Below are 26628 nucleotides of genomic sequence, written 5' to 3'. Positions count from 1 at the left end.
GGCTTGGGTATTTATATTGCCATGCAGCTGGTACCATATATAATGGGATATACCAAGCGCAGGGGTTTCATTTATCCTAATCCCTGAAAAATCTAAGATGCAAGCCCTTGTAACCTGTGACAACGAGGGTTATGACTAGCTGTCTGATGTTAGCACACATGCTTGTCTTGGCTATACATGTTACATTTGATAGATTAGTCACCAGTCCTAATGCTTAAAGAACTAAATCAAAGCCAAATACTGTAAGTGTATTCGTGCATTCTCCATGCTCCATTAAATAATTACACATTGGCTGCTTTTGTTAAGTACGGAGCCAAATAGAAACTTTTATCTCAAGTTTAAATGTTGGTTTCTACATGTCATTTATACAGTGTTAGAAGTCAATTGTCATAAACCACATGGATGTTTTCTGACCTTTAATACTTTTTTCTTACGCCACTATACTTTATTTGAGTGTAATGTATCTTTCTGTCTACCTTTTATTAACAACATGTTTTGTGTGAAACTTTATACTTCCTGGTTTATTCTTAGTTTCTTGAATATACCTTGATATTTTTCTTATAGTACTTTATTTGCTATATTTTACTACCCTTCCTCTCAACCACTCATAACTGAATATGTCCCCAGTAAGACTCTGTTATTACAACAGTACACCTAACCAATAGCAAGCCATCAGCTATGACAATCATCATCATCATCACCATTTAGTTATATAGCGCCACTAATACCGCTTTCATACTGCCGTCCCGGCAATATCCCGGTTTTTGCCGGGGCTCTGAGCGTCCCAGCTCAGAAACACCATTCATACTGCACCTCGGACCCGGGAATTTCCCGGGTTGACCCCATTCATACTGCACAAGTCTGTGCCCTGGCAATTTGTGGGAGTCATCACCAGAGCAGTTTTCCTTGGCTGAAAAATGGTGATGTCATTGAAAGGTGAGTCCTAAACTCCTTCTCGAATCTTCCACGGGCTCCCACCGATGACATCATCCTCCAGAGACAGGCAGACAGCCAATCAGCTTGTTTGAAAAACCCGGGTTGCATCATTCATAGTGCAGGCAACCCGGGTCCGACCCGGGAATTACCCCTCGATAAATCCTGGGTTGAAGACCCGGGTCGTGTGAGCTTGCCCCGGCAAAAACCCGGGATTTTGGTGCAGTATGAATGGGGTATAATTCCGCAGTGCTGTGCAGAGAACTCATTCACATCAGTCCCTGCCGCATTGGAGTTTACAGTCTAAATTCCCTAACATACACACACATTCATTATTCTAGCACCCTTAGACTGCAAAAAGCTGATACCAGATTGGTAGCTTTGGGTTCCAGAACATCATTGATTTTGCAGTGTGGAATTAAAAGCTACCTCCACAAATTGCTCATTTTTAATATAGTATTCCCACTAAAAATAATATTTTTATTTTTTTTTATAGAATCACATTCTTTCATTTGCTTTTCAAGTTACAGGACCTGTAACAGTCGTAGTTAAAGCAGTTTTAATTTTCTGGTTGGTTGTCATAGACAATCAGCGACAGTCATGTACAGGAGCAGTGTGTGAGCACCGTCGCATCACACCCAATGTCCAATAAGGCGAGTTGTCAACGTTAATTTTTTATTTGTGCTGGCAATTTGAATTCTCCCACATTGTGCCACTGGCGGTGGAGGGAGACAACTCACATTACCCACACATGACTTCTTAATATCGGAGGTGGCATGTCAAAAGAAGGCAGTGCCCTGCAAGAAGCTTCTTGATTGTTCCCCATGGCAGCCGGCAACAATCTTCATGATTGGTATTGGTACTTGTTACTTGAGGAGGAAAGGAGATAAGTTGGGGAGAAGGGTTCTATTATAAAAAAAACTTGTTAATAGTAGACTTGGCCTATAAATACGCCCCTATGACTATACTTTATCCACTTTCTTACTATACCTTTGTTTTGCTGACTTCTGTAGTTGTCTCTTCTCCTTTGTTCTTTGTTGATTATTCTTTTGCTTTTATCTCCCATCCGTTCCTTCTTTCCTATTTCTACATTTTTCTTTGCTCCCTGCACCGTTCCTTCTGTCCCTCTCTTTCCCACCATACTCACCCCTTCACTCACACCAATTCCCGACCAAGCCCTATATGATTATTCGCCAGCTACTTCAAAAGGATTCAATAGCGAATGAAGTCTTTCATTAACAGCTTTATAATTAGCATTATCATCACTATTAATACCATTATCATTTCAGTTGATCTTTGTGAATCAGCAAATACTTAAAGATGTTTATATTAAGAGATGGAATCATGACTTATTCAGCTAACAATATGATTCATTTAATACATGGCTACTGGGCTAACACAGTGTAATGTTGCACTGCTTTACGGAATTGGAGAAGTCTCTCATTGTAAAGTAAGCTTTCTCCGTACCTCTGTTATAGGTTTACATCTCGGTTGTACCAGTTAATCACCACCGTCCAGAGTTTCTGCAAGATCACTACACAGCTCAAGTTCCTGAGGACATACAATTGGGAGCAGAGGTGCTTAAAGTTAGCGCTACAGATAAGGACAGCGGAAACAGACTCATTTACACTATACAAGGCAGCTGCGATCCGAGGAGCACCAAGATGTTCAGGCTGGATCCAAACACTGGTGTCTTGTTTACCACAGAGAGTATGGATTATGAGTCAATGCCGATTCATATTTTAACCGTCATGGTATGTCTTATTGTTTTATAGCAAGTTCCCAACTAAACAGATCTAAGACACAAAGAGTACCATAAAGCACTAAATACAATGCTTACATAAATGTAAAAACTTGTCAATATTCAATAGACTAACATACAACTATTTTAGCACTACCTGTAGGCACATTGACATAGACGGAACTATGGAGCGCTGGGCCCCGGTACAGGTAGGCGGGGAGGAGGGATCCGGGGCCCCTGACCCTCCACATCTGCCATGCAGCGGGCCCCATTATCTCCATGGGCCCTAATGCACTGTACCTGCTACACCAATGGTAGTTCCACCAATGCGGTTTGTAGAGATAACTCATTTAAAAGGAAACACTGGGCGTCATTTACAAAGGACACACAACAAAGGGAAGTAGTTGGACAGGGTGAAAGTTTTCCCAGTGAAATAAGAAGACTATACTTTAATTGTATGGATCTAAAAATGTGTTTTTAATTGAAGAGAACTTGTGGCACTAAAGTACTTGTTTTTTTTCATCTAGGTGCGTGATCAGGAAGTTCAAATTAAACGTAATTTTGTTCGGGTCACCATCCAAGTGCAGGACATTAATGACCACTCTCCTCACTTCATTCGCTCTGTGTATGAAGGAATTGTTTCAGACTCAGCAATAGCTAAGGATGAGGTGCTTGAAGTACGAGCTACCGATAAAGACCAAGGACACAATGCAAAGATACAATATTCCATTCAGTCAGGTGAGATTAGCTTAAAGAGACCGATAACCTTTAAAATATATTATATAAAATTAAAATATATTTGTGGAAATAGTAGGACTATTTTATCATTCATATTCCATAACAGTATCATTGAAGCCTGTAGTTAATTTACTAACGTCAAAAATATTCAGATGTATAACTCCCAATATTTGGGTAGAGGCGCTTGGGACAGGGGGCATGTCTATGACAAGATGAGGAAGTGGCTACACCACAATGGGATCTTGTCTGCTCCGCAGGGGCGTGGCTAGCTCATTGGAAATTCTAGGCTACCCCATTCTCCCCTCCCCTCCAAACATCTTCATTGCAGTGTCACATCTATGCCACCTCTGAGACATGTAAAAGTCACGTCATTTTGTGGGGGAAAGATACTCCACAACCACCCACTAAATATCAAAGGTCTCCTTAATGTGCAGTCTCCACTCTTTTAAGCTCATTTAAATATCTTGTCACAGAACAGGAAATCTCATTATTTCATGTGGGCACAATACAAGGCTTACATCTGAAGATACAGCATTTTGGCACCCGTACAGTGGAAGCCATCTTTAAGTCTGTCACTTACCCGTATATCTGGGCACAGTAATACAAAAGAGGCACATGACATCACAAATCACCATTTTTCCTGCAGACTGATGTAATTATCATCAGTCTTCTTCCACAAATAACTTACAAATTGTCTCCCCACAAAAAAAAAAAAGTAACCGGAAATTTACACTGTATCAATGCTGCACTAGACTAATTGATGTTACTGGCACTCAGATTATGTCTTCCTTTATTGACACATATGCATTTTTCCTCAGCAGGATGTACTGAGTGCAGTGTGAGAAATAGGTGTGCTGCTATCTGCTGACTTGACATTCCAATCTGTTCATTTAATGCTTAGTTGGTAAAGTCTTGAGTCACATTACAATCGGCATTTCTTTCTTTTGTAGTACATGCGGCTGCTATATCAGTTAACCAACACAAGACAGGGAAGATAGTGATGTGAACTAAAGAGGAACACAAAAAACACAGAGCTTGCTCATTCATCAGGAAAAAAAATAAAAGAGAATTAAAGGGACAGTAACCTCAAAATATTTATTTCTCCATTTGTTTTATGTGCACAAAAGTAAAGACATTTCTGTGGGACCCAGTGAGTTTGTTTACACACAGCAGGTTCCCTTCTCCTTCTCCTCGCCCTCCCACCTTACTCCCCTCTAAATAAACGTGTGATTAGAAAGTAAAACACTTCTATCTGCCATATGGAAGATAGAGGTGGGGTTCGGAGTTTTAGCGCACATATATGAGAACAATGAACAATGGTGATGCTTTAGATGGATTGTTTAACCGCTGTTTGTAGCAGGCACAGAATATACAAAGTGCCTTTCTGTACAATTGTTTATGTTTATATGAATATTACATAGATGAAGCATATGGAAAAGCTTTAAAATGTTGTTAGTGTTTTTCCATCAAAACTGTAATTTTAAGAAGACGTGAGCACAAGGCAGCTAAGACAAAGTATGTACTCACCTTTCGCGCTCCAGATGCCGCAAGAAGCTTCCTTTCACAATGATCAGCCCTTTATGGCTGACAAACAGCACGTTTATTAGGCAGGTGCAACAAAGTCCATGTTCAACTGCAGCCTGTCCCTGCATTCTGTACATGGTGGGTACAGGAGCCTGAGTGGCTGTGAATAGGATATTGGGACATAATGCAGATTTTTTCGTTATCTAGATATCTCTTAAACCTGTCTTTTTATAAAAGAGCTACCAATAACTTGCAACAATTCATGGTGGACTAAGTCTATCTATAGGTCAAAATAGAGCTCTCTTGTAGAGAAAAGGTCAGCTTGCCATTCACTTATGCACAATTCAGCACTAGTTAGGTCTCCACTTCAAGGAACGGGTTTTCCTATTTGCAAGATATAAGGAGCAGGTTCATTTAAGAATGGGTTGTCCAACAATGGCACCCTCTTTAACAACACATTTGCATAATCATACAAGTGACAGGTTAGCAAGCAACATGGCGGCTCACTTTAGCTCTGTGTACATAACCGCATGAATAGTTGCCAAAGAAACTTCATAAATGAGCAATATATATATATATATATATATATATATATATATATATATATATATTTATCTGTGTTTTTACTATACATAGACATAATGTTATTCTTTTTTCTTCAACAGGTAACATTGAGGGATATTTCAGCATTGACATATCTTCAGGTCTGATTACTGTTGCAAAAACACTGGAGCAGCCTATGAAGAGTCGATTTACCTTGACAGTCATTGCAGTAGACCAAGGAACACCACAACTGCAAGACATAGCCACGGTCAACCTGCAAGTCAAACCCTCTGATGCATCCCCACCTAAATTTATGTCCAGAGATTATGTGGTTGAGATTAGTGAATTGGTGCCTATTGGCTCTTTTGTAACTATGGTGTCCACAACCAGCTGGTCGTCCATCAATTATGACATCAAAGAAGGGAACAAGGATGGTTCGTTTTACATCAACTGCTATTCGGGCCTTATAACTACTCAAAAAAAACTAGATTTTGAAACTACCTCTTCTTACCAACTCAGAGTACGCGGTAATAACTCCCTTGGATATTACAGTGAGACAACAGTGTTTATTTATATCATTGATGAGAATGACAATGCCCCTATCTTCTCACAAACCACATATTTGGGTCGAATTGGTGAAGATTCTCCAATAGGCAGCATGGTGACCAAGCCTGATCTTACTCCTCTCATCATTCAAGCCATTGACAATGACACAGAGGTGAATGCATTGTTGAGTTTCCAAATTTTAGATCTCGAGGTGATGAAGTTCTTCAAAATCAACCCAAGTATGGGAACACTGTTCACGGTGGCAGAGCTTGATTTTGAGCTAACCACCCATTTCTCTTTCTATGTACATGTACGTGACTCAGGCTCTCCAAGTTTGTTTGCCTCTCAGCCATCAAAGGTTACCATCCAGGTAACTAATGTTAATGATTCCCCACCCAAATTCCTGCAGGACATTTATGAACATAATATTTACTTACCTGCTTATAATAATATGCACATCCTCTCTGTGGCAGCTGAAGATGTGGATTCTGAAGTGATGTACAGCATTTCAGAAGGCAATACAGACGGTGCCTTCTCTATTGACCCAAGTGTTGGTCTCCTTATTTTAAATGATTCTTCCCATTTGCATTCATACCATGAATTTTCGGTAAAAGCGTGGGATGGGCTATACTATGATACTGCATTAGTAAAAATTAATGTTACACAAATACAAAACACAAACTTAAAATTTGATCACCCTTTGTATAAAGTGAAGGTGACTGAAAATGATTCTCGTATAATGGATTTATACATGGTGGATGTGGTAGGAAACCAACTTAATGAACCAGTTCATTTCTCAGTTCTTACATGTACAGAACAGTTCCAGATTAGCCCATATTCTGGGGTTCTCCAGACTAAAGGCTTGGAATTTGACAGAGAGATTCAAGACAAATATGATGTAATAGTCGAGGCGAGAGACAGCAGAAATCCACCTCGGTTGACTCAGAGTAAAGTTGAGGTGTATGTACAAGATGTCAATGATAATGCGCCAGTATTCATCAATACCCCTTATTATGTAGCTGTAGAGGATGGCTTGGAACCTGGAGATGTTATCTTCCAGGTGTCTGCCATGGATAAAGACATTGGAAAAAACAGTGCTCTGACATTCCAATTTGAAGAAGATTATAAGTATTTTCGAATTGACCCCTCTCTGGGAGACATTATTCTTAAACAACCTTTTGATTATGAAGCCCTAAATCAGTATGTTCTGAAAGTGGTTGTCAAGGACCATGGTCAACCGTCTTTGCAAACTGAAGAAGAAGTAGTTATTATTGTCAGAAACAAATCCAATCCAATTTTTCAAAGTCTGTACTACACCGTGACAGTACCAGAAAATGTTCCAGTTTACACTCCCATTTTGCACATTCAGGCTCGGAGTCCAGAAGGGTTCCGTGTCATTTACAATATTGTTGAGAATGAGGCTATAAGTTTTTTTAGCATTGATTTTAAGACGGGTTCTCTGAGTGTTTCGAGGCAACTGGATTATGAAACCAAAACAACTCATCTTATAGGTGTAAGAGCCACTGACTCAGCCCTGGGTTACTTTTCAGAAGCACGGGTTGAAATTAATGTGGTGGACGTCAACGATCATCCACCTGTCTTCTCTCAAATGGTCTATACTGGCCATGTCATGGAAAAACAACCCCCTGACAGACCAGTGATCCAACTACTAGCTTCTGATCAAGATTCAGGGAAAAACCAAGAGGTTTCTTATCGCATACTTGGAAACAACACTGATGGAACTCATGAATTTTTCCATATAAACCACAAAACTGGGGAAATTTCAACTTCTCAAGAGTTGGATTATGAAATTACCCGTCAGTTTCAGTTCAAGGTGAGGGCTTCAGATAATGGTTTGCCTCCTCTGCACACGGATGCCCTGGTCATCATTAACGTTTCTGATGTGAATGATAACCCTCCACAATTCAGGCAAGCACAATATGAAGCCAATGTAAGTGAACTGGCCAACTGTGGACATATCGTTATAAAACTCCAAGCTCTTGACCTGGATAGTATAGATGCTGGAAAGCTGGAGTATCTGATTCTTTCTGGCAATAATCATCGTCACTTCACCATAAACAAAACTTCTGGAGTTATCTCCCTCTCCAACCTCTGTAGGAACACTTTGGATTTGTCCTACCATCTACAGGTTTCAGCTTCGGATGGGGTCTACAGAGATACCGTGCCAGTGTACATTAATGTCACATATGCAAATAAGCATTCCCCTTTCTTCCAGCAGGACATATACGAGGTGGACCTTGTTGAAAATGCAGAAATAGGGACAACAGTGATTGAAGTGGTGGCATCTGATCCCGATGATGGACCATATGGAACTGTGAATTACACTATAATTAATAAATTGGCTTTAGACATGTTTTCAATCGACAGTAAGGGGCATATAGCCACTTTGCGTAAATTAGACCGTGAGAATTCAACAGAAAGACTTATAGCTATCAAAGTCATGGCCAAAGATGGAGGAGGGAGGGCAGCTTTCTGCACAGTAAAAATAATCCTCACTGATGAGAATGACAACCCTCCACTCTTTATAGCCAACGAGTACATATTATCTGTCCAGTCTAATTTTAGCAAAGGAACCCCTATCATTCAGGTGGTCGCTTATGATGCTGATGAAGGGCTAAATGCTGATGTCACCTATTCTATTGATAAATATGATGAAGATCTGGTTCAGATCAATCCCTATAATGGTACAATCATAGCTAAGAAAAGCTTTTTAGGATTGGAAAATAAGGACATCAGTTTCATAGTTATAGCAAAGGACAGGGCACCTCCCAACTGGAGCTCACTTGTTCCCGTTCATCTTCATATTGTGCCCACAGAGGTCACTTTGCCCAAATTTTCTGAGCCATTGTATAGTTTTTCAGCATCTGAAGATCTGCCAACAGGCTCAGAAGTGGGATTAGTGAAAGCAACAGCTATGGAACCAATCATTTACAGCCTAGTAGAAGGCACAACTCCAGAAAGCAACAGAGATGGAGTGTTTAGTCTGGATAAGCATACAGGAGCACTAATTGTGAAAAAGGGGGTAGACCATGAAAAAACCAAATGGTATCTAATCGATGTTCAGGCTAATTGCCCTCACTTGGGGAAAGAGCTAGTGTCCTTGGTTTCAGTGAGCATCCAAGTGAAGGATATTAATGACAATCAACCTGTCTTTGAAGCAGATCTTTATAGAGCTTCATTAATGGAGAATATGCCTGCTGGAACAACGGTCATACAAGTTACTGCCAATGACCAGGACACAGGCAATGATGGAATAGTAACTTATAACCTGAAAGGAGATACTAGTGACATCCACATGTTCTTCACCATCGACACTGACAATGGTTGGATCACAACACTAAAACAGCTGGACTGTGAGAAGCAAGAGGTCTATCGTTTTTATGTGGTGGCCTCAGACCAGGGCAAGAAGATACGTCTTTCTTCTGAAACACTAGTAGAGGTATCAGTCACTGATGATAATGATAACCCTCCAAGGTTCACCTCTCAAGTGTACAGAGGTTCTGTAGCAGAGAACGGCCAACCAGGACAGGTCATAGTTACCCTCAAGACATGGGACAATGATATGTCTGAGAACAACAGGAAAGTCACTTGTTACATAACAGGTAAGATTAATTCATTAATTGGTATAACGTTCATGTTTTGAAGTACAGTGGTTAATCTTTACCCTCTAGTTGTTACTGATTGTCTGTGATAGACTAAAGTGTAAATAAAGCTTGTTCTTTAGTTTTTCATTGGTAAAGTAACACATCTACTACCATGAAATAGACTGATTGAAACCTTCATTTATTGTATAAGACTATAACTGTGAGTATGATATGTGATACATATGCATTCCGTGAAGATCCCTGGAATGTAATTCAGAGTCACTACAGTGTAAAGTCAAATGCCAGTCAAAAATTTTATTGAAACAAATCAATATGGAGTTTAGATGAAAAAGTCCATGGGGTATATTTGCTATATTTACGGTTCCAGGTGCTTTGAAGGCATTTTCTTCAAATGGCACCTATGTTATAGACAAACCCCGATGGGCTTTGTCTTTAATGAAAGTGCAGTTTTAAAAAAATGCCTCCGGAACCCCCGCATAGTAAGTATACCCCATGTCTATGTAATCCGGAATGATTTTGCCCAGTAATCATGATATTCTATTGACAGATGGAGACCACTTCGGCCTCTTCAACATTAATGAGGTAGGAGACGAGTGGGTGATTTCCTCTAAAATATCACTGGACAGGGAAGAGATAGAGAAACACCTTCTGAAGGTGACAGCATCTGATGGGAAATTCCAGGTGACCAGCGAGGTGGAGATTACCGTGCTGGACATCAATGACAACAGTCCTGAGTGCCAGCAGGTAGGTGGATAGTGGGATAAAGTAAAGAAAAAAATATAGCTTACTTTAAAATAATTTTTAAGCAAACTATATTAAAATATATGAACATAAGTCATAATACACATAGTTTTCCCAAAACTTTTCTATAATGCCACTTATCTATTGTGAGGGCGAGAACCAGGAGTCTCCCGGACATTCCGGGAGTCTCTCAGACATTCCGGGAGAGTAGGCAACTATGCTTTAAAGAAAAGCAGCCAATAAATCTCTAGAGACTGAAGTGTCTTTTACATTTCTATCTCCATTACTGAAGTCATGTTGTCTTACCTGTCAGTCTTTGATTAAATCTTGGTCTCCATGAAAATGGCCACCTCCATAGGCATCATCACATAGACATAGGACACAATTTCTGAACTGTGTCATCATGCCACAGATGGCGAAGCCAACCACTTCTTGTACTGGCTCAGCATCAGGGAGAATGCCAGACTCTTCAGGGAGTGAGGGAGATCACCCCTATTTCAGGGAGTCTCCCTGACATTCAGGGAGAGTTGGCAAGTATGTTTTATATGGTCACAGAACTCCTTATAACGTCCTTTTAATTTACAGTAGGGAATGAATTATCCACTATAATGTCTCTATTACATAGTCATTCCACACTTGTCAAAAGTTTATGTAATCAGATTTTCAACATCGCCAATTGTATATACAATTTATAATATATACAGGAGCAGGATACAAGCTATATGGGGAGGCTAACAAAATGAGGCAAGGTCATGAGCAAAAGAAATCTAACAAATGGTTATTAGCATAGTGTGAAGATTGCTATACCATGACATATATAAATAGGATATTTACACACATTGTCCTGAAAATATAATAAAATTGAGAATCGAGTGCCAAAGATATGGGTCATTGTAAAATAATATATCCATTATCTACAATGTGGCAGTGCCCACAGTGGCCAGAGTGTGATGAACAGTTATAGTAAGCTTGTTTGGTTTTATTAAAATAACTTTTCAATAAGGCACGTTTTCAGAAATGGTAGTATTCATTTGTTACTCAAGCTAAAAAAAAAATATGATTTTTTTTATTGCTTTTAAAGTGGCTGCCCACATTTAGACAACCCCCCTAACCCCTTTAGGCAGGCCCTCCATAGGGAGAGCGCTATCTAAATCTATCCAATCAGGTGCACTGTGCACTGTATCTAGTTGCTTAAATAGCTCGACAGGCTCAGACACATCAGATTAGGAGCCGTGCACAGATAACAGTGAAGTTCCAGGGGGCTGTCTCCACAAAAAGCAACATGGGGAGGAGTGCTACTTATTTAGCTAGTTCATCCAAAAGAGGACAACTCCCTTGAAATAGGTTTTATTTCAGTATTCAAGCCACAGCAAAAACTGGTGACAAAACTAAGGTAATCATACTGTGGGACATTTATAAAAGTACTTGTAACGATAGCCTATTGCGCAAAATGTTGCACGCAAGGGTCAACCATTTAATCTGGTGTGCTTTTTCCATTTTATATGTATAGAATGGGAGGGGCTTATCGCAAGCAATCTGCAACACAATTCTTAAAAATGTGCAGTATTGTGGAGGCCCAAAAAGGGGGCAAAAATAATTACACTAATATTGTAAGTAGGCCTGGATTCATTATTATTTTTTTGCTCCTGTAAGGTGTTGCGGCACATTATTACTAAATTCCATGGACCACGAACCCCTAACACATCCTATCTGTACATCTCTATAAAAAAGTACTTTATTCTACCACTATACAAATATGATCTCTGATATTTAAACTGACAGAAATGCATAGGAAAAACATAATGATAGATTATTAAATAAAGGGCCAACTGATTTCCCTCCTTTGTTTTGGGCTTGTGTAACCTTTATCACAAACTCAGAAGGCTGTTACACAGGAAATGAAATATATATAGTATATATAAGCTAGGTACCACTTCTATAAATTAATTTTAATAGGATGACAAGTAAAGATAATTGTCCAGTCCATTTCTGTCATGCTTTGTTTTTCATAATTGATCCCACTGATTTAGAGAGACTACACTAGAGGATCTTGCTCGCTCACCGGAGCCTACAATTTTCTCTCTGTTGTGGCTGATTCCAAAAACTTATCATTGTGAATTGCACTGATAATCAACCTCCTGATACTTGTCTTGTGTGATTACATGGAGAACTGTGTGAATTGCTCTCCTTCTCCTAGTGAGGAGACAGATAGTCCCCACTCATCCAGAAATAGCACCAGCATTCCTAAACAGTCGCTCTTATTCAGCTATGATTGAGATTTCACATTCTTGCTACGGATGAATTGCTGCAATGCAGAATGAAAAAAATCTGAGATTATTCTCCCTTTATCAGATGCTTTACACAGCAACGGTTGCCGAAGATGCCCCCGCTGGCCTCTTTATCCTCAAGGTGTCCGCCAAGGACCCTGACATTGGTAGTAATGCCCAGCTATCGTATGCACTTTATGGCGTTGGAGATGATCACTTCCGACTGGATCCATATACTGGTGAGTTTTCCCAGTGCTCATACTAAGAATTATTTCTGCCTTCACTTTATTCACTGTCCTACAATAAAAGTATCTATGTTACCTTTATTATCTAAAACACTTATTGTATGACACAGTACACTATGTGTATCTATACATCTGCCAGTGTTTGTTGTATTAGTCTTTTGTAGAGCCTAACAGTAATGCATAAAGTAGGGGCTTAACTTAATCTCTGGGCTCCATTGCGGAATCTGGGAATGGGTGGGGGTGGGGAGATTGGCAATGCAGGTTCTGGATGCCACCAATGTGCTTTTCTGAGCATACAGAGAATGGAGCAGAATGGAGGCCTCCATAGCGAATAGATCAGCATCATCTCCTGGCACCTTAGAAGCCACATGGGCTGCTTTGGCGGTAGTTACACCCCTAGCAAAAATGAAGCTTATGTAACCATGTTTAGTAGATTAACTCTATAACACATATTGGGCCTGATTCATAAAGGAAAGGTGAGCAAAAGTAAGTAAGTAAGGCAAAACCATGTTGTATTGGAGGAAGAGGTAAATTTAAAATGTGGTCACAGATTTATAGTTGGGATAGAGCACCCACTCTATGGAATTCTCTCCCTCGCACAGTAAGACTCTCCTCCGGTCTACAAACTTTCAAGCGTTCTCTGAAAACCTACCTCTTCAGACAAGCTTATAATATTCCTCAGCCACCCTCTTAACCTCGCTACCTTTAGCCTGTTACACAATTTCACACAAGACAACTACCCCCCTGACCAACATTGTTGTGTGACGGGATCATTTAGCTTATGAGTCACTTTTACCTTTGCAGTCTGGCTGGGCCAAAATGCAAAATGTAGACTTAACCTCATGTGTCAATCTCCCATTGTCCCATAGATTGTAAGCTTGCGAGCAGGGCTTTCTCACCTCTTTGTCTGTTTTACCCAGTTTGTTTATTAGTTTATTATGTTTGTCCCCAATTGTAAAGCGCTACGGAATATGTTGGCGCTATATAAATAAATGATGATGATGTCCTAGATCAACTTTAAATTTCATTGTGCAAATAAGCTATCAAGTATTTGTGTGCTACATGAAAAAAACAACAGTATTTTTCTTATGTGCAAAATAATAAACTAATTTACACCCCTTTCATTGCAAGATGGTTTTGTCCAGAAAGCTTGAGTAAGAAGACGTACTCACTTTTTTGCTTAACTTTCCTTAATAAATCAGGCCCATTATATTTGCAGAGGTGCAGAGAGTGGTGGTGGTGATTATGGTGGAGGCGGATGGGGCCTTATACCCACCAGCGCTGTGTCATAGGTTAGGGAAAATATTGTTCAACACAATCACACCCCTCGTAGACCGCAGCAGTATTGCGGGAGAGATTTGGACCAGTTGATAGAGTTGGGAAAATCAAAGGTGTACATTGCCGAGTGCGCCTCGAGTGGGAGGAGTGCAGACATGAGATATAATATTATGGGATTAAGAGAAAGAGGTGAAAAGAGTCTAATTTGAGGGCGGACACACAGCCTCTTACTCCCCACAAATGGCCTTCAATTCTCAGCCTCCTCTGAGATACTAGAGTTTGGGTCTTATCTCTATAATTAATGTGCGATGCACTTTTTACCTTCCTGAGCACAATATTAGGATTATACTGACTAAAAGGAAAAAACGAATAAAGAATCCTAATTTTGTGGTAGGGAAATGACCATTAATCAAATCAAAGCTTGTATTAAATTACATTAAATTCTGGCTATTCTGCACATGTTATTTTGTCAGACTGAGTTAAGCATTTTATGTTGCATCTTGTTACACAGGGGAGCTGACGGCATTGGCACCTCTGGACAGAGAGCAGAAGGCATCATACAACCTTGTGGCGAAGGCCACCGATGGAGGAGGATTCTCCTGCCAAGCAGACGTTGCCCTGTCTCTGGAAGATGTTAATGATAATGGCCCTGCATTCTCCATGGATCACTACTCCGTCACCGTGTTTGATAATACCACTGTGAAGACCCCTGTTGCGGTGGTCTTTGCTAGAGACCCCGATGAAGGTAGTGCTATAGATCTCCCTTTTTTAAGAGTACTTGTCACTGGCACAGACCGATTTTTGGGGGTTAAACTGATCCTAAGTAGGCAGCTTATCAATTCACTAGGAACCACTAACGTGGCATAGAAAAATTGCATTATTGTCCGTATTGGTTCAGTCCACGAAACGGCACCTTCCACATTATAGGTGACCTATGCTCTTTCATTTAAGCTCTTTCTTTACCTTTAATTCCTTAACATAGGTTGGTTTATTTGCTAGAATTAAGTGTACTTTTGCACTTTGATTGCCAATTTCACTAGCTATACATCCCTATACACTAGTATGTCTGGAAGTAGATTTACAAAGTCGAGAAGTATTGTCCAAAAGAAAGTTTAGAAAATAAATAACTGCTTTAGTACTATATATGACCTCCAGTCTGCAGAGCACTTCCTTTCCAAATATGTATCGCACCGTGTACTCTTCAGACTACACTAGGAAAATAGTCATATTTAAATTTATACCATATCTGAGTGTATTTTAAATGTATGTTATACATGTATGTAAATTACAATGTCATTTAAAAAATGGAAAGTAGGAACGGAAATCATGTTTCCATTCTACCGTGTCTGCTATATTTGCATTCCCTCCTCTTTTACCTGTGTTTATCCTTTCAATGATTTTACTTGAAACTCAAAAGGAAATACAGGGTGACCTTGATGGATTCTTCATAATCATAGTAAATCAATTCTTAATCAACATGTTTTACGTAATTTAATATCATGAGTGGCTTAAAATCGGTCCGGTTACTAAAATAAACGTGATCAAATAGTTTACATTAAATTATCTTTCTAGAGGTCAAATGTCTCAATACGTTATCGGACTTGAGGCAAATGTTGGCGAGGGTGATTTTTTGGGAAAATGTGTCATGTTTATTTGTACTTTGTGTTCTAGGATTAAATTCTGAAGTTCTGTATTCCCTCGTTAACTCTGCCAATGGACTTTTTTCGGTTGAGGAAAGCACAGGAGTAGTTCGTATGGAGAAACCTCTAGAGGACATGGAAGATAAAGTTATCGAGCTGAAAGTCTGTGCCACAGATCGTGGCTTACCCCGTCCACTTTCAACATGTACACCCATTATAGTATCGGTAGTGTCTCTGAGTTATTACCGCTCAGTATTTGGCCACCCTGAAAAAGTTATATTGGTGCCAGAAGACCAGGCTATAGGATCGGAGCTCTTGAATCTTTTAGAGCTGACAGAAGACATTGACGACAGTATGAAAATCAAGTATGAAATCTTGAACGGGAATGAAAATGGGATATTTCGGTTACGTGATACAGGTATAGTGATCTTTTAATTAACAGTGAGTGACTTAAGAGGTTATACGATGGGAAGATTTCTCTCCAGAGAGTTGACTTTCATTTTTAGGTTGAGAGGGGTATTTTTACACATTAGTGAAGAGCTTATACAACAAGAACTTTAGAGGCTAATCTATAATATATCAGTACTTAGTACTTTTATGTATATATGTTGCTATTTAACAGTAATAAATCCCTTTTTCTCGGCAAGAGTCCACAAATGGTTCATTTATTAAGACTGAAAAAGAGACATTTAGAATGTACCGGGAAACTTGGGCAAGTTTGTTACACACACGTCTAACTCATTATAATTGATGTGCCCACTAAACAAAAAATTACATTTCCACCTGTGTGTTTGCATGTTTTTTAAGCTTGACAATACTGTTACAATATTCAATACAAATAATTAGAATGATTTTGCTGTGTGTTTGCATTTAAAGGGAAGAATTGTTAAAAAGAAAAAAGCTGAAAAATTATAATTTTCTGTGGACAACGCAGGTTCCCCAAATGCTGGTAAAAATAGGGAATGGGCTTATTTGAAGTCTACAGACTAGTGATCAACGTTATCAGATGACGTTTCATTATATGGTCACACGACCAACAGATAAAGCCAATACTTATCCTATTCAGAGTAAATATTCTGTAGTCTATCCATAATATTGGTGAATAGTTGTTTTTGTATTTTATTTTATTTTTAGTTACATTTTTAAACTCCTTATTAAAGTCTCACCAGTTTGGATTTATTTATTTTGCAGGCACATTATATTTGATTGGGAACCTGGATTTTGAATTACAGCATCAATACTACCTCTCAATAGAAGGCACCAGGGGGGGCTCTCCTCCCCTGAGTGACGTCACCGTTGTTGTGATCAACATCACCGATGTAAATGACCACAAGCCCATCTTCAGCCAGGAGGAATATGAAGAAGAAATCAGAGAAGACGCAGTGGTGGGAGACCTGGTGGTGATGGTGAGGAATTGGATGGGGAATTCTTAATAAGTTTAATTATTGAAGAAGAAAGGGGGGTTAGCAGCTATTGTTTTAGAGTAAGGTACAGAAGTCATCTGCCCAGGTTCCACAGCTATTCATTATCATCATCATCATCATCTATTTATTTATATAGCGCCACTAATTCCACATCACTGTACAGAGAACTCATTCACATCAGTCCCTGTCCCATTGGAGCTTACAATCTAAATCTCCTAACACACACACACGCACACAAACCAAGAGAGACTAAGGGCAATTTAATGGCAGTCAATAAACCTACCAGTATGTTTTTGGAGTGTGGGAGGAAACCGGAGCACCCAGAGGAAACCCACGCAAACAGGCAGAGAACATACAAACTCCACACAGATAAGGGCATAGTTGGGAATCAAACTCATGACCCCAGTGCTGTGAGGCAGAAGTGCTAACCACTAAGCCACCATGCTGCCCATTCAACTATGGAAACATAATATTCCATGGATCCCATGTATATTTATATTCTGAATAATAGAGATTAATGTTTTGGGGCTACGTTTGTTTTCTGAGTCTTGACGGAGATGGAAAATCCATGTTTCAAATGGTTAAAAGAAAGCACCCTTCCAACCCAACTAGACCTGGAATCCAGTTATCCATCGGAAAGCTGCTTATTATATTTTTTTCTTTGATTACCCCCTGTAGGTATCTGCTGTTGATCTAGATGGACCAAAAAACAACAAGGTCACTTTTCGAATAGTTGGAGGGGACCCTCTTGGTCATTTCTCAATACACCCTGAGCGGGGAGACTTGAGGGTTCTAAGTCGACTGGACAGAGAGCAGGTGAGGTCTTCTCCAACTCACATTGTGGTTGAACCGGTCTCACTAATCTTGAACGTTTTATAAAGGAATAAATAACACAGTCTTTTGCAGGGCATGTCCGTGTCTGTTCTATAGGTTATTTTTAGAACTTGGTTCATAATATTTTGCAATTCTTGGGCTTTGAAATATCTTCAGTTCTGCTTAATTTACTCTTAGCATGCTATGCTGATTGTATATAGCACACCATGCCACAATAAAGCATACAGTTCCGTGCAGAGATCTTTCTTGATTTTACATGCTCTGAACCAGCACAAGATTTATTGATACAAGGATGTATAATAGACACTATGGAACATGTAAAGTTTAAATGTCAAATAGGCAAAGACTTAAACTTTGGCTTTACGCTTGTTTCCGTAAGTTCAACAATATTGTCACAGACCTTCCTTCCAATAGACATAATTTGTTTGAGGATCTGTCCAAACTTTTGGACAGAAGGATCCAGGATTGGTTAGAATGGTGGTGTGGCTTTTAAACTTTTGTCATGGTTAACTTTTATTATTCTCTCACTGCTACTTTCTGCTTGCAACTGCCATGAAATGGTAGCCAAGTGTTTTGATATTTAAAGGCACTTTAACCTACAAAATGTTCTTTGCTCAATTATGTTCAATACAGGGGCATGCATATTCAAGATATATCTTAATGTAATCTCTGTGCACATGATGTGGGCAAATTTCTGCAGTTGTGTCTGTCTCCACTTTGCCTACCCTCAGACAAAGCCAACCTTTCCATGACCAGCCACTTTCCCAGTTATATCAGACTCACAGGGATGGCGAGAGGAATTTGGGGCCCCATTACTGCAACTTCTTGCTCATAGATGATTAGGACTGAGTTTGTGCGCCACCACGAAGAGGCGGTGTGCCATAAAAGGAAGCAGGGTCACATGGTGTCCCACCTCCGCCCTTTCTGCGCCTCTGCATTCCTGCCACTAAACCTCACATTGTTATTGTGAGAAGATTAGCAGACTTGACTATAAATGCCAGGACAGCTTTGGGGGACGAAAAGAGCATTATGTTACCAAGACTATAACAATGGCTTTCTGCTAGCAGAGCAAGGCTTGGCTATAGTTATTAACACTTTTGTAGAAGCAAAGTAAAGTCACGCAACAAAAATATAGTTATAAATTCATTTTTTTAAATTTATATTTAACAAATCCTTAAAATGTAAATACATGGTTTATTTAAGTTTACCTTTAATCTGTGTGATACATAGCATCTATACCTAGTTTAGGAAGGTAATATAGTAAAGGTAAGAAAAGGCTCCACAGTTGTAAAGCATCTAATTAGTAAGTACAGTCCATGTTATATTTTATATCTCCATGTCCGTTATCTTTAACAGAAAGCCAGATATTCCCTCGTGGTTCGAGCCACAGACAGTGGTATCCCGGCTCTCTTCAGTGAGGTGACTGTCCAAGTGCAGTTACTGGATGTGAATGACAACCCTCCTGTATTTTTACAGTCCAACTACAGTCTTGTGCTACAGGTATGAATGACTACTTATGCTAATATGGGACTTCATTGTCCATCTTGCCCAGAGTCCCAGATGTTCTCAGATCTCATCCATACTATATCTCCTGAACAGGACGGTTCTCCTGCTGGAACTAGTGTGATGACACTTATAGCAACAGATAAGGATTCCTCCAAACATGGGCCTCCTTTTAATTTCCGAATTCTACAAGGAAACGATGGCAACATGTTCCATGTCAACCCGGATGGTCTCCTGTCCACCACATCTGCCCTTAGCAGGGGTTTGAAAGAGAAATATCTCCTGAAGATCCAGGTAATTCCATTTCAGATTCCTAAACCAAAACACCAGACTAGCCTCTGAAAAGGTTAAAGAAGATCAAATTTTGGCCACAGGTCGTTACGACCTAATAGGAGAAAAAAATAGCTAAAATTTTAAGCTTGCCATACATTATGCTGCGGGTCTGCATGCAGTTTGAGCACACATCTGGCACAGAGCAATCAGATCACAAGGACTACTTCCGGGCAGCTGATGACTCTCACACACTAGTAAAGGTCACCTCTATCGGATGCTGATCTTGCACAATGGGGACACATGCAGGGCCAGATTAACGCAAAGTCTAACTGGGCAACAGCCCAGGGGCCTCGGGCATCCAGGGGGCCCTTGACAGTGCCAGCGGCATTAGTGAGCGGTTCCAGGGTGGGGGCGCTCCCGGCCCGATTAATGCTACTGAACCTGTCACTGTAGTCCTTCCGCGGCGCTCAGTAATCTCCTTACTGAGGAGATCTCGTGAGTCTGACTCTCACGAGATCTCCTCAGTAAGCACTATTTACAGCGTGCCACGGAAGGTCTACAATGACAGGACATCAGAAAGAGGTAAGCGCTTGGGGCGGGGGGCGGCTCACAGGAGAATGGAGGCCCCCTTAGCCCAGGGGCCTCTATTCCTTTAATCCGGCCCTGGACACATGCAGTATAAGAGCTGACCAGTTGTTAAAAAATTACCACGCTGGCTTATCAAATATGCATGTCTGGGGACTGCTTAAATCCACAGAACTATCAGACAAATCTGTGTCCTTTTAATCACCTTTACATACATATCAAAGCTGTTAAGATTTTAGATTTATCGATTGTCGTTCCTTACCAAATAAGTTGACAGGAGTATAACTTTTATTTATAAATCACATATATCTTAATAGCCCCACCCTTTCTTATCTTCATGTATATTGCTCGAATATATGCCACTCTCTTTAGAATGCCGCCCTCGCTGTAATGTTAGTTGTTCCCTGTGTATTACCCTTTTACGAGCAATGTATATTGGAAGTCAATAGTTCTGTGACATTCCCATGATATTGCTGCTACCCAATTTTACATTTTTATTACAGAAAATACATAGAACACTGACCTGTATAGTCCTCTGCAATTATACTCTTCTACATGAAGCCTGGGGATTTTTTAGATCAAATTAAATGGTCACTGCAGAATATTAGACTTTTTTAGTTGAAAAACATTCAAAATCTATCGCAATTAAATAAAACATGAAATTAGGTTGGTAAAAAATTATAACTAATCAATGCTAATGGTTTCTTCTAATTCCTGTTGTTTAGGTATCTGACAGTGGCACCCCGCACCTTTCCTCTACTACTTTTGTCAGTCTCCAGGTCATTGATCAGAGCAGACACCCTCCTACAGTCCTGCCGCTGGAGATCGTCATCACCACCAGCGAAGCGTCCTTCCAAGGCGGTGTATTGGGGAAGCTCCATGCCACAGACCAGGATCTTCATGATAAGTTAATGTACAGGTTGGCTGAAGAAGAAATGAGAAAAGGTCTCTTTTCTGTCGGAATTACAGATGGCAATGTCATAGCGCTTCAAAGTCTTGACCGGGATCATTACAGTTTCAATGTCACAGTCGGTGATGGGACATTTGTCACCCCAGCCACCGTACACGTTCATGTTTGGCGTTTTAACGAGGAGGCTCTTCAGCATTCGTTGGTTCTGCGTTTCAAGAGCTTATCTCCAGAGGACTTTATAGGGGACCACTGGCGTAATTTGCAAAGGTTTCTTGGGCACTTACTTACAATAGACCGACAAGAAATTCAAGTGGCCAGTCTCCAAAAAGATGAGATTTCGTCATCTCTGGACCTTGTGTTGGTGGCTGGGACAGGCCCCAGCTCGCTCGGAAGTCCTCAGGCTGTAGCTGGAAAAATCAACGAAGCGAGACGTGAGCTAGACCAGTCCATGGGGTTACATATTGAGAAGATATTTCACCTGCCCTGTCATGGCCAACAATGCAAAACTCGTACCTGCCATGAACAGATACAGCTGGACCCATCAGTACTATCTTCTTACAGCACTGCCCGCCTCAGCGTTATTACACCGCAACACGTTCTCCGACAAGTCTGCACATGCAACAGTACGTCCGTCTTAGTGTTTGTTTTTCTTCAGATCCTTATGGGGGAGTTAAGTTCTGCGCGATGTGCCATGGAGTGACTCTGGAACGATCGTCAGATCACTCCGCGGTGATGCAACATAGCTAATTTTTCCTAGCACCCCATAGAGGTGTGTGGGAAAATTTGCGATGTTGGAGTACCGCAAATCCCCCCTTAATGTACTTTCTGTTGGTGAGTCAGTTTCCATTAGTTAAAGTTAATATATCATCATCATCAATTTATATAGTGCCACTAATTCCACAGCGCTGTACAGAGAACTCATTCACATCAGTCCCTGCCCCATTGGAGCTTACAGTCTAAATTCCCTAATATAGACACACACTCACACAGACAGACAGAGAGGGAGACAAACAGACAGAGAGGGAAAGACTAGTGTCAATTTTGATAGCAGCCAATTAACGTACCTGTATGTTTTTGGAGTGTGGGAGGAAACCGGAGCACCCGGAGGAAACCCACACAAGCACAGGGAGAACATGCAAACTCCACACAGATAAGGCCATGGTTGGGAATCAAACTCATGACCCCAGTGCTGTGAGGCAGAAGTGCTAACCACTAGACCACTGTGCTCCCCAACATTGGTTTTAAGATAGTTCAGGGCAAACTAGGCAGTTGTCTAGGGCAGCTGCAGAAACCATTACTACTAATTTACATTGCTGGCATTTCTGCTTAATAGATTGGCATCCTCACTTATGTATTCTGTAAATCCAATCTCTATATTTGCATATGGGGATGCCCAGTACCAGTTGTCAGGGGCATTTGATGATAAAAGAGTAACTAGTTCTGTGTAATATCTTTTTATGACTACTCTCATAAGAAAACAGCTAGTCTTACCTACATTATTGTTATCTCTTAGGAATATATTTATAGCCAGACCCACACATTTACAGCCAATCACTTACGCCTGTCGCTAAGAGAGGTCACAAAATTAGAAGCAATTAAGAAATAAGCAGCGTATTTATCGTCGGGCTAAAAGTCCTATGGCTGGCAAAAAACAGGTGTTTTTTGCTAGTCATGGGGCCTCGGCCTATACATCAAGGGGTCACCACCGGCAGTAGCCCCCGCCAGAGATTAGCCAGATTTTTCTGGAGGCCACCTTCCCTATGCAAAATACTGTCACAATCTGTTATCTCCAATTTAAGATAGTGATAACAAAAGCTTAAAAATGCTTTGTTCTTTCAATAAAGCATTTATTTAGCCTTCAGAGGCTTTGAAATATTTTTTGGGGGTGGGTTGGGGGGGAGGGGTTACATTTTGAATTTAATTTTAAGAATGTATTTATTTTCCCGTCCACCTTATGTTATTGAAAGCCCAAGTCTGGGCTGTTAGTCATGTGTGATCTGGTTAGCCGTGGAAAACATGCGCATATTCCCTGACCGCTCCGGGTCAGAGTATCGTTCAGTTGCCAGACTATATTTTATTGAGAAATTGCGGTAATAGGTGCTTTTTATTGTATCCCCAAGATAAGTGGTGATAAAAAATCAGCCATGTTGGTGCATATTAGTAAATAAAATAGAAAGTGGGTATTTATTGTTATTGAGGAGATACTGCATAGCTGCGGTGATATTGGGGTCTTAAATATAGCGGCATGTTATCTGTGCTAAAGAATCCAATAGCCTTTTTAGAAGAGATCGCTCGACCAGGGTAACCCTTGGAATGCCAGTGTGTGATTTGTTGATACATTTGATTAACAAGCTGTGTGTGCTTGTATGTACATTTGTGTAACAGTCTGGAGGTGTGAAGAGTTAACCCTGTATGTGCTGGTGTGAGTCTTGTTAGTTTGTGGAACTAGAAGCCTGTCTGCCAGTGTGGGACAGTATATTGGGGTCCTATTGCCCGTACCCAATAGGTGGTGGCTGTACCTTGAAGTGTCTGGGGGGGGTGAGAGCGCTGTGTTTGGGGGCGATTCCGTAGGTCTAGAACCTGTGTGATAGGTGAGAGAGACTGCGGGCTGAAATCGTGTGTGACCTCATACAGCAAACACCCAAAAGTCACGGCAGCTGGGAGCGTGTTCGTGACAAATTGGGGGCAGCACGGTGGCGTAGTGGTTAGCACATCTGCCTTACAGCACTGGGGTCATGAGTTCAATTACCAACCATGACCTTATCTGTGAGGAGTTTGTATGTTCTCTCCGTGTTTGCGTGGGTTTCCTCCGGGTGCTCCGGTTTCCTCCCACACTCCAAAAACATACTGGTAGGTTAATTGGCTGCTAAACAAATTGACCCTAGTCTGTATGTCTGAGTGTGTGTCTGTGTGTGTGTGTTAGGGAATTTAGACTGTAAGCCCCAATGTGGCAGGGACTGATGTGAGTGAGTTCTCTGTACAGCGCTGCGGAATTAGTGGCGCTATATAAATAAATAAATGATGGTGATGATGATGATGATCATGTGCTCGTTAGGACTACATTTATGGAAACTCAACCCTTAGGCTATGTCTACACTCATTTAATAAACATAAGGATAAAATAGGTGCCTGCTTGGACTGGTCATCTATTCATGCTAAGCTTCCATATATATTTCATCCAAGGTGTTTCAGTCATATTAAACATTTTGAGACATTTATGTGCAAGAACTAAAACTGTCTGTTTGATGTATCGCCAGGCACCGCCATGAGGTTCGATGGACTCAGTTATTTACAGTACGACCACAAGGCTTCTGGGAGCTTGAAAGTCCAGCTACGTCTTAAAACTCGCCAGTCCCAGTCTGTCCTGTTGTCTGTTAATGGATCCTCTTCATCTCTGCTGGAGGTAGGATATAAATATGCGCTAATCAAGAGACAACATGCGTAATAAATGATCGGATGTTATATTAACTGTAAAGAGGCATTAAGCTATCGGTAGCGAATCAGATGTCGAGATCCATCATATCGTTACCAAAAAGGGTAGACAGGCAAACACAGATAAGGTTGGAGTTAATTCCATACCTCCCACAATTTGGGATGGTGGCATTGGGACATGATGGGGGTGCTAGGCACACCCAGGGGCGTGTCTAACACTTTTGAAGCGCTAGGCTGCCCCGGTCTCTACTACCCTCCCCTTTCAAACTCCTTCATTGCTGTGTGCACCGACAGACAATACTACCCTACTTTTTCACCCGCAGGACAAAGCTATCTTGATTGGAATAGTCGGATAGAGCCTTCAAATCGGGGCTGTCCCTCTTAAATCGGGACAGTTGGGAGGTATGGTTAGTTCTATAATAATTAGAGATGGTCACTGACCCCCGTGTTTTGGTTTTGGATTCGGTTTTGGATCTGGATTACCGTTGTGTTTTGGTTTTGGTTTTGGTTTTGCAAAACCGCCATTGCGTGTTTTGGTTTTGGTTTTGGTTTTGTTTGGTTTTGTTTTGCAATTTGTTATAAAAATTACATTTATTGGTGCTAAAATAACATAATTTAGGTATTATTTTGTAGCTACATTATTATTAACCTCAGTAACACTAATTTCCAGTCATTTTTTATTCAATTTTGAACACCTCCTATGTCACAATATGATTTTCATACACTTGAAAAGAAAAATTGCTGCAGTTCTTGCCAGTGATAACAAAAAGGCCATTGTCATGCCTGGGCATAAGACCAAAAATCCACTCTTAAGTGTGGAATTATTTTTACACGAATCCTGGCAAGAGTTGTCTATCCATTTGTAGCATTTTGAAAGCCACACTCAGTAGAGGTAGGGACCTTAACCATCTGGGATCCTCATCCATGTTTCGTCATTTTTCAGCGAGTTATTGGAAAACTGTTGGGAAAATCAGAAACTTCGGTTAAAAAAAAAATAACAACAAGCATTCCAGCATAATCTACCTCCCTTCTCTCATCTACATCCCAGCACCTGCAGTCTTCCCCCCCAACAATTGGCAGTTAAACAATCCTCTGCAAGAGGAAGCAAGAATGAAACCTGTCACCCAGTCGCAAAGCGGATCACAGACGCCCTGGGTACTATGCTAGTGTTAGATCTGCGTCCAATGTTCACTATTAATACAGTTGGTTTAAGACATTTAATTGAGGTGTTATGTCCCTGTTAGCAAATGTCATCACTATACCATTTTACTAGAAAAGCTAATTCTCTCCTGTACCGAAAGTTTACTAAAAATGTCATTATTGGGTGACAAAATGGTATTCTACCCACTGTACACTTAACCACAGATATGTGTACAAGCGTAACTGGGCAAACAAAATATTATATGATTGTGAAAGCCCACTGGGTTGGTCATTCGCCTTCCCCAGCATGGACAGCAGCAGCATGTACCCAGGTACATCACATTTTTGAGAAGTAGGCTACTCTGTGTATCAGCAGCTTCACTAAGAGGCATACAGCTGACAAACTGTTCCAAAAACTAAGGGATGTCATTGAAAGATGGCTAATCCTGCTTGGAGTCTCCTGAGGATATGTCATTTCTGATTACGACCCCAATATTGGTCCAGCATTACAGCGGGGCTGAATTCCATCACATTTCCTGTTTTGCACACACTATCAACTTGGTGTTACAGAACTTTTGAAAAATGACATGCAGGAGATGCTGTTTGTGTCCATAAACATTTAGGGTCAATTTGTGGTTTCTGCAACAGCATGTAGGAGAATACAGCAGCTGCAAGAAGATTAGCATTTGAGGGGAATATACTTTA

The 26628-nt window shown here is 40.6% G+C and overlaps 1 protein-coding gene across 1 annotated transcript in view; it reads left to right on the top strand.

Moving 5' to 3' along the window:
- FAT2 (FAT atypical cadherin 2) overlaps positions 1-26628 on the top strand; it is a 107994-nt gene that overhangs the window by 66075 nt on the left and 15291 nt on the right. The window contains exons 8-20 of the mRNA XM_075210095.1: positions 2412-2687; positions 3202-3412; positions 5602-9648; positions 10199-10395; positions 12745-12898; positions 14694-14927; positions 15854-16240; positions 17014-17228; positions 17925-18062; positions 19437-19580; positions 19680-19877; positions 21167-21974; positions 24609-24754. Of these exons, the coding sequence (XP_075066196.1) occupies positions 2412-2687; positions 3202-3412; positions 5602-9648; positions 10199-10395; positions 12745-12898; positions 14694-14927; positions 15854-16240; positions 17014-17228; positions 17925-18062; positions 19437-19580; positions 19680-19877; positions 21167-21974; positions 24609-24754 (7155 nt within the window). The remainder of the gene's footprint in view (positions 1-2411; positions 2688-3201; positions 3413-5601; positions 9649-10198; positions 10396-12744; positions 12899-14693; positions 14928-15853; positions 16241-17013; positions 17229-17924; positions 18063-19436; positions 19581-19679; positions 19878-21166; positions 21975-24608; positions 24755-26628) is intronic.

This window comes from Mixophyes fleayi, chromosome 4, assembly GCF_038048845.1.
Source record: "Mixophyes fleayi isolate aMixFle1 chromosome 4, aMixFle1.hap1, whole genome shotgun sequence".
Lineage (NCBI taxonomy): Eukaryota > Metazoa > Chordata > Amphibia > Anura > Limnodynastidae > Mixophyes > Mixophyes fleayi.
The sequence above is the reverse complement of the archived record's forward strand: the minus strand, read 5'-3'. Positions and strand labels throughout refer to the sequence as shown.